General features: G+C 31.1%; 1 protein-coding gene across 1 annotated transcript; it reads right to left on the minus strand.

The window, feature by feature from the left end:
• Positions 1-679: 679 nt before the first annotated feature.
• On the minus strand, positions 680-16,208 carry LOC123668691 (inositol polyphosphate-4-phosphatase type I A-like). The gene is made up of 19 exons (XM_045602393.1): positions 15,813-16,208; positions 15,524-15,679; positions 15,243-15,434; positions 13,984-14,135; positions 13,563-13,724; positions 12,937-13,292; positions 12,580-12,770; positions 11,965-12,121; positions 11,110-11,303; positions 10,715-10,830; positions 10,209-10,646; positions 8,306-8,471; positions 7,443-7,627; positions 6,144-6,355; positions 5,367-5,463; positions 2,784-2,970; positions 1,725-1,847; positions 1,213-1,348; positions 680-812 (listed from the first exon to the last, which is right to left on the minus strand). The coding sequence occupies exons 1-19, from the start codon at positions 15,928-15,930 to the stop codon at positions 680-682; spliced, it is 3,471 nt and encodes a 1,156-aa protein (XP_045458349.1). The 5' UTR covers positions 15,931-16,208.
• Positions 16,209-16,917: the final 709 nt, after the last annotated feature.

Consider the following 16,917-nt stretch of genomic DNA (forward strand, 5'->3'; position numbering starts at 1 on the left):
AGTTCTAACATTTAAATTCTTAATTTATAGATAACGGTATTTCCATTTTCGATGATATTTTATATCAAACGTTTGTACAAAGTTGCTTCTTTTAACATATTTACTAAAAAAATTGTCAGTAGACAGGTATGGCATTAGTGCTTTGTAAATCGCGTTAGTGTTTTATCAAATTACTAACTTACTAATTAAACAAAACCTATCAAAATAAACATTTTAAAATCGATTTTTATAAGTAAATTTTACGTGTCATTTGTAGATAATTTTTAGATTTTTTGGAATGTTGAAATTCGTTTTCTTTTCCACGTTTTAATCATATTTATTATTCATCATATTATAATTTTTGGTAAAATGCATTTGATTTCAATATTGAAACTGAACTAGAAACATTTCAAGAAAGCAACTCCCTTGAAAAATATTTCTTCTTTACTAACACATATACTATTTAAGACTTTATGATTAAGATTCTTATAATAATCACCCAATTAACTTATCGAAAACATAACTTCACATTCTAAATGATAGTTTAAATTCATATTTTGGTATAAATACGTTTCCATCCCTTGTTTTCCAAAAGACTTATACATGTAAGTACTATTATATATTCGAATATACATATATAATAATATTCATAATATATTCGAATATTCTATAATATATTCGAAATTATAATTTAATACGATTATGTTTGCGAAGAGCCATAAGAGCCAGGCGGTGGTCTGTATTCTTCAGGTAGAGACATTACCTGTTTTTTCGTAAAGGCGTATTTTCTTACACCGATGTTTTTGAATGTGTTCTCTCGACGACATCCTTCACTGGAATATTACAACAAAAAAATGAATTAATCGAGTATAGAGATTACCTAAGGCGGGACATTAACGAATTTAGAACAGGGATATGACCGATTTAAACTTCTTAGTGTATTTAAATGCTAACACGAAATTTCGTGTAGAAGTTCTCAAAGGTTACTCTTTAATCTCATTGACTCATGTAAGTTTGCTTTGTTTTGAGGCACATCTACGCCACGTACTTGTTATGTGTTATTAGTCGTTGGAAACTGTTCTGGTGATGATTTTCCAAATATGTGCTAATTTGTAAAAACTATTGTATACTGTTTGTTTCCAGTGAAAAGAAAATAAATAAATAAATAAAATAAATAAATAAGTATTGAAAAACGAAATCGAAAAGAAAGTTTTTTTTTTGCTAAATACAAACCTTCTCATAATGTTAAGTGCCTTTTTCATTTCGTGTTCGGCTAAATGGTATTCCGATGCGAGAATCGTACATTGCTCTAGAGTAACTGACATTCCAGTTCTATCCTTTGCACTTTTACACGATGTGAACCTTATACCTGAAACAACAAAATCATGATAAATTTTTACCGTATTGTATTTTTGAACTAAAACTTCTTTACGCACGCTTTACTTGGGGAGTAAGCTGGTGAATGCGTAACGAGAGCGTTACGAAAAGTGTGATCGGGAGAGGCGAACGGAAGTTGAGAGAGAGATATAAGTTAGTGAAGATAGGAAGAGAGAGAGAGAGAGTTAGGTTTATTACGTCGAAAAACTCATGTGGTGTCTGGAAACATACGCAACCATACAGATCACGACAAAATGCTGTGACTCGTACAAATTTTATCATGAACAGCATTGAACCCCCGACCGCTACAAGAGCCAGCTCTTCCGATCACTGCACTAAGGCGACGCCAAACATATTATACAACTCACCATTCATAAACCTTGTAGCTAATGCAGCAAGATGTAACACTTCTATGTTTTTAGGAACTTTTTTATGGACAGCGATACGTAAGTTCTCCATGACCTCTTCCAGCGGTTTGGTCCTTGAAGAAGCTAAAATATAAAATGTTCTTTAGTTTCACTGAATATATTACCAGAAACACTCCATTGGGTAGAAAATGCGGATTATATAACACATATATCGGGGATATTCATGTTATGTTGAATGTTTGTACATGTTTCGGAAGCATTATCTGTAATCATTCTCATTAATATGATAAGAAAGCTTTACAATGGAGGTTTAAAAGCCGGTTCATATATTTAAAGAATAATTTGTTTTGCTTATGAACCGTTCAATATATAAAATTTCTTTTTTCCTATAAGGGGCTACCCCCTTAAAGAGCTTAAGCCAATTGAAGGCAAAAGAGATTCGAGAAGAGTTGTCGATATATATTTTTATCGCATTCCGTCTGTTGCATCCCACTGTTGGGTGTAGCCTCTTCCTCTTCCATGTGGGAGAAGGATTAGAGCTTAATCCACCACGCTGCTTCACTGCGGGTTGGCGGATATGTTCCTTACTATGAGTAAGTTAGTCCCAACTAAGAGTAATGATCGCTATCAGGTATTTATGATAACAACCGGGACCTACGGCTTAACGTGCTCTCCGAGGCATGGTGAGGAGACCAACAGAAACAGACATCCGAAACGGAAAGAAATATTTGTACAATCCACTAGGAGCGGGAATCGAACCCACAAACCGTCGGTGTTTTAGACGAATACCCACGCCTACAATAGCAGAGCATCGCAGACGCGTTACCGATCACACTCCAGACCTCCCTAAGAGCTCTGGCTACCTTACGTGCTTCAGGAACACAACACTTGAATCAGTGTTATTTGGTTTTAAGCCTCTGTAAAGTTGATGTACTTCCCAGTCACGTTAAGCTTAATTTTGATCAAGATATTTTCTGCTGTGTAATATAAAACTTTCGTAGCCACTGTATTAGAACTAAAGACCTCGTAATAAATGCAAATAAAAACAGACATTCTTACCTCTGTTCAGAGCCATTGGATCAGTTGGAAATATTTTATTATACTTGTGATAATATTTATAAAGTCTGTCCAAATTGTCGTTGTTCGAATGATACTGTGGTGTCGTTTCACCTAAGGCCTCGGCCAGCGTCGCTTTTTCATTTATACCGATATTAAAGAACACTGCCGTTATTGTAAAACTCAAGTGCTGAAAATGAGATTGCCCATTATTTAAATATATATTTAAAAATCAAAAATAAAACTTTAAGAGCCATTTCACAAAAATCGGTAACAATCCGCGAAATTGTAATATTTTGACGTCGTTAATCTCAGTGTTGGATGCAATAATGTAATTTATATTCTTGAAATATAATTGAGCAACCTTTAATATCTAAGATTTTTATTTTTGTGTTACCCACATTAGGAATTCTAAACATTTTTGAATATCATATCAAGCTTAGCTTTTTAGCTTTTAGGCTGGAGCGGTCAATTTTTGATATGATATTCAAAAATGTTGAGCAACCTTTGTTGTAGTCCATAGTCAGATCAGAATTTTGATTTATATTATGTGTATAAAATTATTAACCTTTTTTATCAGCCTCCTCCCTGGGTAAACGGTCGCAATGTATACTTTGAAGTCCTACTTTTCAATAACCTCTACGTTGAAACCATTTTAAAAAAAAATCATAATATGTGGAATATAATTTTGTTGTCCACTATCATAGATTTTTATTCCATTTGTATCTCTATTAAACGATAAAAAAAATTTAAAGTTACGAATATTTTCCAAATAAGTACAATTTTAAAAGCGATATTTCTCTTAGAAAACTAAGAAATTTTAACGAACTATCTTCATCAAAGTAAACTTACATCATTAAGGAATACAAAAAAAATAATTAAAAGATGTAATTATTTTTAATACATTTTATATTAAATAATAAAAAGATAGTATATATTGCCACGCATCAAGCCCGGTAAATCAGTCGAGCGCTAGCGCTCTTAGAGGTAAGGTCCACGCCAAATTCTGCGCAGCCGTCTCTTTCGCTCACACGCGCCAAGCGCCTGTTGTTGTAGCGGATAAAACGCATTTGATACTTTCATAATAAAATATAAATAAAATAAACATATTACGAAAATGACTGTAAAATAATATAATGATAATTTCTGTAAACAAATGTATAATTTAATTTTCTTTTCTCACACTATCAATACAAATAGGCATTTCAATCTGTTTGTCTTGTTATTTGTTAATTAATATGTTTGTCGGTGTCGATGTCATTAAATGCTTTTTTATTCATATCGTAAATATTAGATTCATTCGTAAACTGAAAAAACTAAATCAATTTAAAAAAAATTGTTTCATAAAATTGATTTTTTTAATTTTATTTTAAATTTATTGACGGTTGTTATATAACATACTTGAAATTTTTAACAAATTAATTATGTAAAAAACATTTTATACCATAGTTATAATTTTTATTATACATCAGAAAATGATCACGATGGTCTTTTGGTTGTCACACTATACGTACTAGCACAAAGATCGCGCGGCTCGTACGACTCGCGCGATGCGACCAAATTTACCTAAACTTGCAGAGCGTAAAATTGTGAAATGGCTCTTAATTCTAAACATTGTTTGATATGTATTTTTTATTTTTTATCATCTTAAGATATACACAAAGTCGTCTGTTCCTACGGTAAGCAACTAAATGCTTGTGTTATAGCTACAACACCACAGCAGTCGGCCAGCAGCTATATTAATAGCTACATTTTTTTTTTTATAAAGTCGTATAAAAATTACTTATATACTTATACATAACATATAACACACCCCGACTTGAAGCGGGAATCGAAACCACAACCACCAGAACAAAAAACAGGGTCACTGCAAATTGCGACAAAGGGCTAGTCAAATATCTATACAAATAAATAAAATTGGAGTGTCTGTTTGTAATATTAAAATAACCGTTTTTTATATACACGGTACATATACCAAAATAGCATTTTATTATAATTTTTGTCTGTCTGTCTGTTTGTTTGTTTCGGCTAATCTCTGAAACGGCTGGACCGATTTTGACGGGACTTTCACTGGCAGATAGTTGATGTAATGAGGAGTAACTTGGGCTACTTTTATTTTAGACATTTATTTATTTTGTAACTCTGTGAACTAAATAATATATTTTTTGTTTAATTCCACGCAGAAAGTCACGGACAAAGTTAGTAGTAAATGTAATAATAAATGCCTCATACTGCAGCCCCTATACGAGATGAATTTGATGTAACGGACTACGCAATAAGTAAACGTCCAGAATACGACAAACTGCCTATAACTGTCTAATCTGTATAGCCTAAACAAATTTCACTCATGCTCAGCTATTTGCTTAGCTGTGTGAAGAGGCTCACTGGTGACAGATAAATAAAACGAACTCGTTTTTAGAATTAATGGAACTCCATTTTTGGTACATACAACTGCTAAAATATGGCAATTGATGCACATACAGTTTATTATGTACATGAAGGGACTGTGTTCGACTGCCTTAAGTTTGCACAATATATTCTAAGAGTATAATATAATTTCATTTATTATATCAGCTATACATTTACCTGTTTATTCGTGAACTTATTGTAGAGAGAATCAGAGACAGGTATTTGAACTGTTAAAGCACCTCTCGTTCCGCTCACTTGCGGTATAGCCATGTTACTGAAATATGTTTGACTGGATTATTACTGTATAATAAATATATCTTGTAATTTTACACACGCATTACTACTGTAAGTCTTTATTTCATCACAGCTCAACAAATACTGATTGTATATTAAAACAAATAGTGATTTATATATGTACGATTTTATTTTTGTGTTACCCACACATTAGGAATTCTAAACATTTTTGAATATCATATCAAAAATTGACCGTTCCAGCGGGGATCGAACCTGCGTCACTGACTAACCCTGTCGACGCTCTAGCCAATTAATATGTTGATTTATATATTTTTATATGTTCTATGTAGTGGTCGCCCAGAGCTCGAAATTCGACCAAAAGTAAAAATTTAAATATAAAAAAACCAAAAAATTATGACAACAAAGAAACTTTTTTTTTAAACTTTCAATATGACTACAGACTTTGACAATCAACAAAAGAGTATAAATATGTATGCGTGTGTGTCAAATACATGATAGTGTATGTAATTTTTTTTTTTTTTTACTGATTTTATGTTTTATGCATAATTTAAAAAAATATTAGCACTCTGCACTCCTCACCCCACTTGCAAACTATAAGTTTGCGAAATTTCATACTCCTCCGTCCGCGCAATTTTCGTAAAAAAAGGACACAAATTTTTTGCTTCACGTATTAATATATAGATAATAATAAATTCACACCTGTGTCCAACTTTTGTCAATGTAAAAACAACCGTTTGCAAATCTTCTACAGCCACAACCATATCACCCCACATGGCCTTCTCCGTGGAATAAAGACTCAGCAGTCCTTCAAAACCACACAACGGCCCAAGCTCTGAAGTCAACACTTTCACTATTACATCACTAGGCATTGAACAGAACCAACAGAGTAATCCCGCTGTAAGTGTTGTTAGCTAAAAAATAAAAATGAAATGCTCATTGAAATATACGATTGGTTTTAAATAAATAGAGTTTTGTCGTGTATTGTTACTGTATTAAACTAATACTAAGTACTACATTATCTTTTACTCAGTGTGTGAAATTTTCATTTGATTCACATACAAATGGCAGTTACAGTTACAATGAAATATAATACATAATTATTACATTTAAAAGATTTCAATAAGATGTAAATAAGCACAAAAATATCCACATCTCTGATGTGATTCACTAAGACTGGAAACTATTTGCTATTTCTAGATAAGGCATTTTTCGGATAAGAATACTATATTTAACACCCAATTTTTATTTTCTTTGGCGGTTTAAGTGTAACATTCTTGTATATTTCTTGAAAAACTATAATTTGTAAAAGGTATTTTATAGCTTTTACAAATTATCTTTCACATAGGTCTCAAACTTAATTTTTAGGTTGGGAACTAAGCACTACAGTTGTCTACCACACATTAGCAAGATTTCTTTACATTCTAATTCTTCTACTTTGCAGATTTTTGCTTTGTCTTCTATGTATCAGATTCATCACTTCATCATCATCACTTCACCCTATCGCAGTCCACTGCTAGACATAGGCCTCCACAAGTTCGCGCCAAAAATGCATGAACTCATGTGTGTTGCCCATAGTCACCGCGCTGGGCAGGCGGGTTGGTGACCGCAGGGCTGGCTTTGTCGCACCGAAGACGCTGCTGCCCGTCTTCGGCCTGTGTATTTCAAAGCCAGCCGTTGGATGGCTATCCCGCCATCGGTCGGCTTTTTAAGTTCCAAGGTGGTAGTGGAACTGTGTTATCCCTTAGTCACCTCTTACGATACCCACAAGAAGAAGGAGGTGCCTATATTCTTTACTGCCGTAGCCACACAGCTGTGTGTATGTGTGTCAGATTAATATAATAAATAGAATACTATTTGTATTGTAATGAAATTCATTAATATTTAATATTTGCACACTGTAAGGTAGAATATATTTGGAGTATACTAATGTTAACCTTGTACAACTACAATACCATGTTCTTGCAAATATATTATGATTATTATTATTATTATAATTACCGCTTGTGAAAAGCAAGTATCACGTCTGGTTTGTAAAGAAGCGTGTTCACGCGCCCATGAGGGTGATTCACAACGAAGCCTCATCGCCGCATGGCCAACTCTTGACCATCTGCAGAGCGACTCGCCTAGCACTTTGAATTCTTCCGTCTGACCCTTCAAACTATCGAGATCTTCGTCTGTCATACCTACAAAATACAATTATTAAGACTAATAATACTAGAGGAATTTTATAATTACGCCTCCACTAAATTTTTTTCTTTTTCTTAAAGTTGTGCATTAGACTAACACATACTTTTTTACTTCTACAAAATATATTACAACAGTGACACAAGTTTTTTTTTAAATATATAACAGATAATCACGATGACGATTTAGCCAGTACGATTCTACCTCTGGGTATATGCATCTTTCTCCATGTAGAAGAAGGATCAGATGGTAACAACAATAAAAAAATAAACTACGAGTAAGACCAAATTAAAGGAGGAGTCTATGCACAGAACGCATTTTTTCGACACCTTAAAAAATATTTTGTTTTTTACACATTCCAGTGATAAGGAACAACCTTAATAATTCTTAATTTTTTTTAATATTTTAATAAATTCAAGGTTCAATTCAAGGTGCGACAAAGCTAGCCCTGCGGTCACCAACCCGCCTGCCCAGCGTGGTGACTATGGGCAAAACACATGAGTTCACGTTATTTTTGGCGTAAACTTGTGGAGGCCTATGTCCAGCAGTGGACTGTATAGGCTGTAATGATGAAGGTTCATTTAATCCTGTGATTAAGAAAGGAAGATCATCGACAACCCATAATTATGTTGCACTTGGAAAAATAAAATATATAATCTTTAAAATATATATATTACCTTCAGTACATTTAGCTAAATTTAATGCAGTGTCTAAGATTGAATTAACTGATACGTCAACATCAGTACTGATGCTTTTCAGAAAAGCAAGATTACTCTCTCTGGCCGCGGAATCTATTTGACCTATGCTTGGCAACGATGATGACTCTTTCTTTAAGGCTGAATTCTGAAACGTTAATACATTTATTTATTTTTTATTTATTTATTAAACTTTATTGCACACACAAAAAAAGATACATTTCAGAACGATTAGATACAAAAACAAGTAATGTATGCAAAGGCGGCCTTATCGCTTATAGCCATCTCTTTCAGGCAACCTTTAATAAAAGCAGCATATGAAAAATATGTCGGTAATAGTGCATATACATATAATAATACTTAACGAAGCCATAAAAAAATCAAGCCAACAGCATTATTAAGAAAATAAATTTGTTACTTTTTTTGCATTAAGTTGTTACTTAACTGATGTTAGAAATTCTTTCACGATTAGTAAACCTCATTATACAGATGTACATGATGTAGGTACATGTTTCGCTATTATTATATATTTCGCTACGATAATAGAAGCAGAGCTATCGTCTCATATTGTTTGGAGGAAAACTTTGTTTTATACTTGTAGTCTTTCGACTAAATTGGAAGCTCCTTTTTCTATATTTGCAAGGCACGGGCGTAGGTTATACTCGCACTCTTTACAATACTATGTAGGTAGTACTTAAAATGATTATAACAAAATTGTAATGCGATCCGATCCAATCTATCGTGTGGCATAGGGAGTAACTCAGAGCAGTGCCTAGGACTTGCGACCCAGGTGTAGGTTTAAGGAGATCTCCTTTGAGATACGTATCAACGCTCACCTTCACTGCTCGAGTTATCCGCCATAATATGTAACAATTAATTCGTATGCACAAATTAATTATCGAATGAGTCTAGGTTAAGCTACTAGCAGGATACAACAAATGTATCGTGCCGAGCCAGAGCCAAGACTGCCTTAGCGGCGGTTGCACTATTCGTTTTATACACGTCAGAATAACTCGAGTAATATAATAAATGAGGGTAGATGACTATCGAACGATGTGCTAGGTGGCGCGATCGTTGCATCTGTTGTTTATAAATTCCTTTCTAATTGCGTACGACTATGCTGTGCTATTGCTGACATACTTATATTAAGTATTTATATTATTTCAAAAACAAATAATACTATATTTAAAAACAAACATAAGCAAGCTGCCACAAGCAAGAGAATTTCAATCAACCTATAAATAGTTTGTATATGTGTATTTATACAAATATTGATATCTGTTCGCAGAGCAAATGAATATAGGATATGAATAAATCTTATCTCGCAAGAATATTTGTTGCAATAAATGTTATCGCTAATAGTTCAAGAGCTAGCATGATTCCATATAAAATATTAACAATTATCTGCATTTATATGGTTACACACTATAGCTAGTTCAAGATTTTTATTTATTTATTTTTTACAATATTCCCAGGTATAATATTAGAAATATCTTTTTTTGGAAAAATTCTTTAGCAAAATTTATAACACTTCATTTCAATCAATTTGTGATTATTCAGATAAGTTTAAGATAGAATAAATATACTCCGCACAGCACTAAAACATAAATTTTACCAGCATGATATTGCAGACATTTGTAAACTTAATATCATAGGAGACTAACAATAATTAGAAAACATTGACACAATTTTTAGAAATTTTATTCTGTGACTATTTAGAAAGGTCACTCGTTAAATAAGTCATATATTTATTTGAAAATTAGTAAAATAATTTATTACATTAAATAACTTTAAGTCTAATTTTCTTTCAGCACATTAAAATAATTGTAATTACAGGCACTGCCAATTATATTATGAAATGTCTTATATAAATATTATATTATACCTTTTTCTTGTCCATCCCACTCAAACTTTCCATAAGACAGCGATACGAAACCTGCTCTAAGGAGGCGGTACTTTTAAAATCGTGTCTAAGGCTACCATGCCTCGTTCTTTTCGAATCGAATGAAAAACTGTGAGTATCATTCAATTTCGGCTTCGTCGGTGAACGGACTGATCTGAACGAATGGTTCAGTCTATTCCGTTCTTCACTATTGAAATAATCGTTGTAAAACTGCAATTCGCTACTATGTTTGTTCAAATTCTTATCGAGTTTATGGCAGTTACTTGAACATATATATGAACTAGATGGGAATGACGCGAAGTCAACTGTTGGCGATGTTTCCTTAGAACTGGAACTCGAAGAGGCGTCAAATGTATCACAGTCTGAATTAGTATCGAACTGGCTCAACTGTTCTGTGAGACGTACGAGAGTCGACATCGTCTGAAAATTGTATAAAATATTAGACAGGAAAAAAAAACAATAATGGTACGAAAATATGCAATAAATACTTGATTCTCCGAGTCATCGGTGCAACTATGTTTCGGCCAACCAATGACCGCTAACGATTCTTCAACAACTTCGGGCTTCCACATCTCCATCATGATTTTCATTTTACTTTTGATAACTGGAAAATTATTATTATTGTAAGAATTTTTTTTAATAAAATAAAATTTGAAGATTTTGATTAATTGCTTGACCAGATTAATCTACAAAGGACAGTTTTTTTTTTTTTTTTGATTTGGCAAAAATTCTAATCTGATTTCAAAATAAAATCATTTTACATTAAAAATAAGTTACTGTACAGTAGCAACAAGTTATATGCAACACAAAAAGGCGGAGTAATACAAAATAAAATTGCTACTGAAATCTTCGCAGGTTGTCGATTTATAAAAATAACATTTACCCTCAGCTATACTTATAACTTCATTCCCTTGATTCGCTTGTAAGAGAACTACTATTCTGTCCATATCTGTTGCAATTTCATCTCGTAATCGCGTCAGAGCCATTACATTATCATATTCTGCTTGAATCTTATTCGCAGCTGCATAATTCAATGCTGATTTAGTATTACTTATGTCCTTGACTTGTTGTACCAGCCTGAATATATAAACGTAAATTCAATATTTTAGTTTCAAAAGTTTTTGAAAATTTTGTATTCATCTATATGTGTTAGCTCAAACTTTACAAAATTTTGTACAAAAACATCACGAAGATTCTCGAGTATCGATATTTGATTAATTCTATACATTGGCACATAATAAATAATATTTAAATAATTTTATTTATTGCACACCACAGAAAAATCTCGTATCACACCACAGAAAGATCGTAGAAAGGTAGAAAATTAAGAGTAGTATAATTTTTTTTATTCTAAGTCATGACAAAATAAAAATAAAAATCTTGCCAAAAAAATTAAAGTTTATTATTAACAAATAAAATATAGGGGTTGATCGTAGAGGGTTGAAAATGTAGGCTTGTATGTATTTTTAATGTTGTGTCATAAAAAAATAAAAAATAAAATAATTTATCTAAAAATTAAATAAAAATTCTCAGACCTACCCAATATGCAAACAGAATTTCATGAGAATCGGTAAAGCCGTTTCGGAGGAGTTTAACTACAAACACCACAACACGAGAATTTTATATATTAGATTGAAATACCTAGAACTTGTAATTTTTGAATCGTCATATATATTTAACTATAAAGATTTGTATGCTACATTTATAGTCTATATAATAGTGAATATTATCATTATACCTAATTAGGCCGCCAGTTCTTTCAGCTTTATGTGTATGGGCAGCGAACGCGCCCGCCGTGATGACGTCATGAAACCCGGTCTTATTCAATGTATCGTTATAAACCCACATTCTTTGTAAATGCAAATTTATTGGAGCAAATTCTAAGCTCGAATCGTCTGAAACGTAAACAATATAATGAACATTACATATATAGTTGTAGTCTTTCGATAACATCTTTAAATAATAAAATTACGAACACAACAGTTATTAGTGTCTTCGGCAACTCTTTCACGTGGTTTAAGAATTTGTATCAGTAATATATTTGACTGAATTCAAATAAACTTTTTTGTCTAATTATATAGGTATACAAATTTTTATCTAAAGTTACGTATGTATATAATATATAAATAGATTCCTAAATGGTAATAGATATATACTATATAACTCTCATGCTCTAATAATTATTATTTTATACAATAAGCTGAATATATATAATACTCATTTAATGTCACTTTATATACCTAAGTACATTTGATGCAATCATAACACAAGTATAAACATTAAATATTATGTCAACATAAGTATTATACATAGCTAACTAACATTATCATAAATAATGAAATGTCATTTATACCTTTCTTACAACTTGCTTTAAAATAAGCGTGTTCTGCTTGATGCAAACATCTCTTAGAATGGCAGTAATGTTTCAGTAATGATACATGCGTACTTGCTAAGTCCAATTGTTTACTTTGCCATTGTCCACAAACGTCGCCAACTGATAAAAGTTCTTCTAAAAGCTCTTTTTCTCGTTGTATATATATTTCTCTACAACAAAATTAAAATAATATATATTTTACACATACCTTAGTAATAGAAACTGATAACGCCGTAATTATGATACAATTTAGATTCATACACTATGATACTATAGTATATTTATTAAAATATTTTTATGAACCTATGGTTATCATTGAAATAAAGATCTACTTACAACACTTGCATAGGAATTTGGTAACAAAGTTTTGGTTCAGCCATAATTTCGTGAACAGTTATATCACCTCCTAGACCAGAATGAAATCTGTATGTCACTTGATGGCTATTAACAAAATTCTGTTTTAAAAGGTTGCCATATGATGGAAATTTTAGCTTTAAGCCCAGTCTAGGTGGCAGAGACTGGGACCGTCGATGGCAGAGAAGTTTTTGTGGTACATCGATACAATTTCTATCATTTGCATGACTCGGACTTGATCCAACATAAGAAGGTTCTAAGCTCCAACCATTTATTGTTACGAAGCCGACAGTTTTGTTTTCACGTGTTACTAGACCCACTCGTAATCTCTGCGCTTCCTACATATGAGTAAAATATTAATGTATACAATTTAGTGACATTTAAATGAAGTTATAGCGATAAGTATTAAGAATAACTATTCCAAATCGTTGTGGACATTTATAAAATAAATCAAAGAATTTTTTCAAAGTTATAATATAATGTTTGTTAATATCAAGACAAAAAGTACAGTATTTCAGTTTGTCATACTCTATTTTTTGTACCTCATTAACAAAAGTATACAAAATTTGTATTTTATTAATAACATTATATATATATTACAATATTACCTGTATAGTGCTCAATTGTAAAGAAGTAAATCCCATCGGAACAGCTGTTTCAGACACACGCTCTTTGACATCATACACAACTATCCTTACTATCGCATCTTGTGTCAGACCATCGCTTGCACGAAATAGCACAGTCTTTGAAAAACTAGGGTTACTACACGTCTACAATAAGAGCAATTTTTATAAAACAATAAATTTACTTTCAATTTGATTTCCAACTGGATCTTAAAATTTTGTCTAATTACATTTTTGTTTTTAGTGTGCCTGTATCTTTAACGCTTTATATACTGACTTTAATTAAAACAATTCAGTAGTTTTAGAATGAAAGAGTAATAAATGTCTAACCTTCCATCTATTAAACTATCCTCATAAATTTTCACACATTTGACATTTATAACAAAATAGATTATTAAAAGTCTACCTCAATTATCTCAGTTGTTCCATATTTAATACAGAGCCCTTTAGAATACTTTATATAAATAACAATGAACGGTGATGGTGGCCGTCCGTGTGCATCGCACAAAAGATTATCACAAGTAAGAGCCAGTTCACATAGCGGTACTTCATTAGTGTCTGGAACAACATTATTTACTTTCAACATGTACCTCATATATACCAGAGATAGAATGAATATGACACATTAGATTTAAATATAGATATCTGTATTATACACAAGTTTCAGATAAGGCTACAAATATGAAAGGATTTCAGAATATCCATTACTTTCGACAGATTCTATTTTAGCAATCAAGACAGATTTTAAGAAATTAGTCGTAGTAAAATATAAATTAATAATGATTTCACTACATTTTTCTGTTATCATTTAAAACTACAATCAATAATTTAAGTAATTATAACTACTTATAACTACTTATTTTTAGTAGGACTGTTCAATAAGTTTCATTAAAGTGAGGCATGTTGACTTTTTATATTTCAAAAAGATAATCTAATACTTAACTACTAACTTATTATTCACTATTAAAAAACGGGGTAGTCATATATTGTATAATATAATATGCAGTCTGTACTATAATCTATACAAATCAATAAAATTGGAGTGTCTGTTTGTAATATTAAAATAACCGCTTTTTACTAAATGTATATGGATGTACATACACAGTACATATACCAAAATAACATTTAACATTTTTTATCTGTCTGTCAGTCTGTTTGTTCCGGCTAACGCTGCTGCTCTCTGAAATGGCTGGACCTATTTTGACGGAACTTTCACTGGCCGATAGCTGGTGTAATAAGGAGTAACTTAGACTTTTATTTTAGGAATGTATTTATTTTATAACTCTGCAAACTGAACAATAACTTTTTTGTTTAATTCCACATGGACAAATTTGCGGGCACAGCTAGTTATTAATAAGAAATAACTTTAAAAAATCTATAATTTTAGTAACTTTAAATTACACTTAAAAGTACAAAAAATAAATAAGGTCAAAGCACTTTTCAACATTTTATACTAGGTCAACCAAATTTTAAAAAAAAGAAACTAACTTCATAAACAAGTAAAAAAATAATTAATTGTAAGTTAGACTTACAGATTGTACAAGTTCAAAACTGAGATGGTTAAACTTATCTATTTTATTATGTATTGTTAGTGTTAACTAATGTATATTTATTTTAATTTTAGAACAGTATATATCTAAAAACCATAGTAATTATTCAACTTACCCAATATTATGCCTTTTTGTAGCCTATATGTTGTAATATCAGTAACCGCTCTGATTTTATTTAGTTTTTCCTTTAGTGTTAGTATTTGTGAATTTATGACATCATATGGTGCATTTTGAATAGCTTTCAACCATAATGTGCGCTCTACTTCATGAAATGTGGCCATTCTATAGGAATTACCATTTTCCCAAACTGTACAATGAGAAATTTTAGGAACAAATTATTAAAAAATAACTAGAATCAAAAGTAGTAAGATACAAAAGATTTGTAATAATCTTTACCTATTTGAAATGGCCAATAACCATTTTCATCCTGTGTCTGTATTTTGACTTGATGCTGACCTAATATAATTACGCCTACAGGTTCATGCCAAGGCTCAGGACCTTTTAGGTAAAATAACAAATTTCCTCTTAAACGAAACCAACGCAATGAGGAACCTATTAAAATAGTAAGTGTAAATAAATAAGATGATAAAACACATATGACACACAGTCACTTTCAATAAATAGTTTAATTACTTAACAACAAATATTATTATTTGCTATTTACAAACAAACATTTTTTTCATACCTTCAGAACGACGAAAAAAACCATCTTGTTTTTCCTTTAGCACCATTATACCCTCGCGATCGAAACTTTGAGAAGTCTGCGATGCTAAAGCAGCTAACTCTTGCTTATTAAACCTCATTTTAACAAGTTATACACATTTCTTTTCAAAAGAAACCACACCTTCTTACAAGTGTTTTAATACATATTTATGATCATTTTAAGTGACTTCTATTTTTATGGCCCGATAAGAATACCCAGCCAACGACAAATAAAAGAGACTTGTTCTCTATATAGCATTATTATAGACTAGACTACATGTAAAATATATTTCTTACTAAGACAATGAATATAACAAAATATATTTCTCATACAATTTACGTGGGTACTTTAAGTAGCAACTAGCAACAGAGACAGACACTCAAATGTCAGTTCGAATTAAGTGACATTGACATAATTGAAATATATAAAATGGTGTTGTACTATTACTAAAATAGTATTATCGACTATTCGGCTGTCGATGAATTATCATGCAGTATTTACTATTTAGTACTTACTTCTCAAGATTTCTAACACTACAATAATTGTAATGTTGGATAGTAAAATAATTTTACATCGTGCTTATTACTTGATATTATTGTGGCGTACACACAAACTTTATTTTTATATACAGTCTTTAAATTAAAACCTTCATGTTGATTTATATAATTATTTTATATGGAAGAAGAAATTTGACATGTCACTAGAATTATTTAATTTAATTGTCATTCTGTAATTTCTTAACTTACTGAAGAATAAAAGATAGTGGATTAATATAAGATTTTTATTTAATCGATAAATAATAACAAGACTTAATTGCCACTACATTATTATTTAATTTATAATAATATTATACAAATGCTTTTTGCAAGAATTAAAATTTATTTTATAGTAAAAAGCTTTGAAATATCTAATATAATGGTAAAATAGACGTTAATTATGTACATAACTATAATTCTTTGACCATTTTTATTATTTAATAAATTGTACTAACGTACTAAAAAATTAGAATAACTGCTTATTAATCGTCTAATCCAACTATGTATTAGTAACAAGAAGCTTATATAAAACAGTTTTGTATAAGCTTCTT

Source organism: Melitaea cinxia, chromosome Z (assembly GCF_905220565.1).
Source record: "Melitaea cinxia chromosome Z, ilMelCinx1.1, whole genome shotgun sequence".
In the NCBI taxonomy this organism is placed as follows: Eukaryota; Metazoa; Arthropoda; class Insecta; order Lepidoptera; family Nymphalidae; genus Melitaea; species Melitaea cinxia.

Bases quoted from the DNA above. Each gene is read 5' to 3' on its own strand.
- LOC123668691 (XM_045602393.1), bottom strand. From the start codon at position 15,930: ATGAGGTTTAATAAGCAAGAGTTAGCTGCTTTAGCATCGCAGACTTCT. The intron at 10,831-11,109 runs GTAAATGTTATT...ATAATTTTCCAG, and splicing joins AGTTATAAGTATAGCTGAGG to TTATCAAAAGTAAAATGAAA. The intron at 813-1,212 runs GTTTGTATTTAG...GTAATATTCCAG, and splicing joins GCACTTAACATTATGAGAAG to TGAAGGATGTCGTCGAGAGA.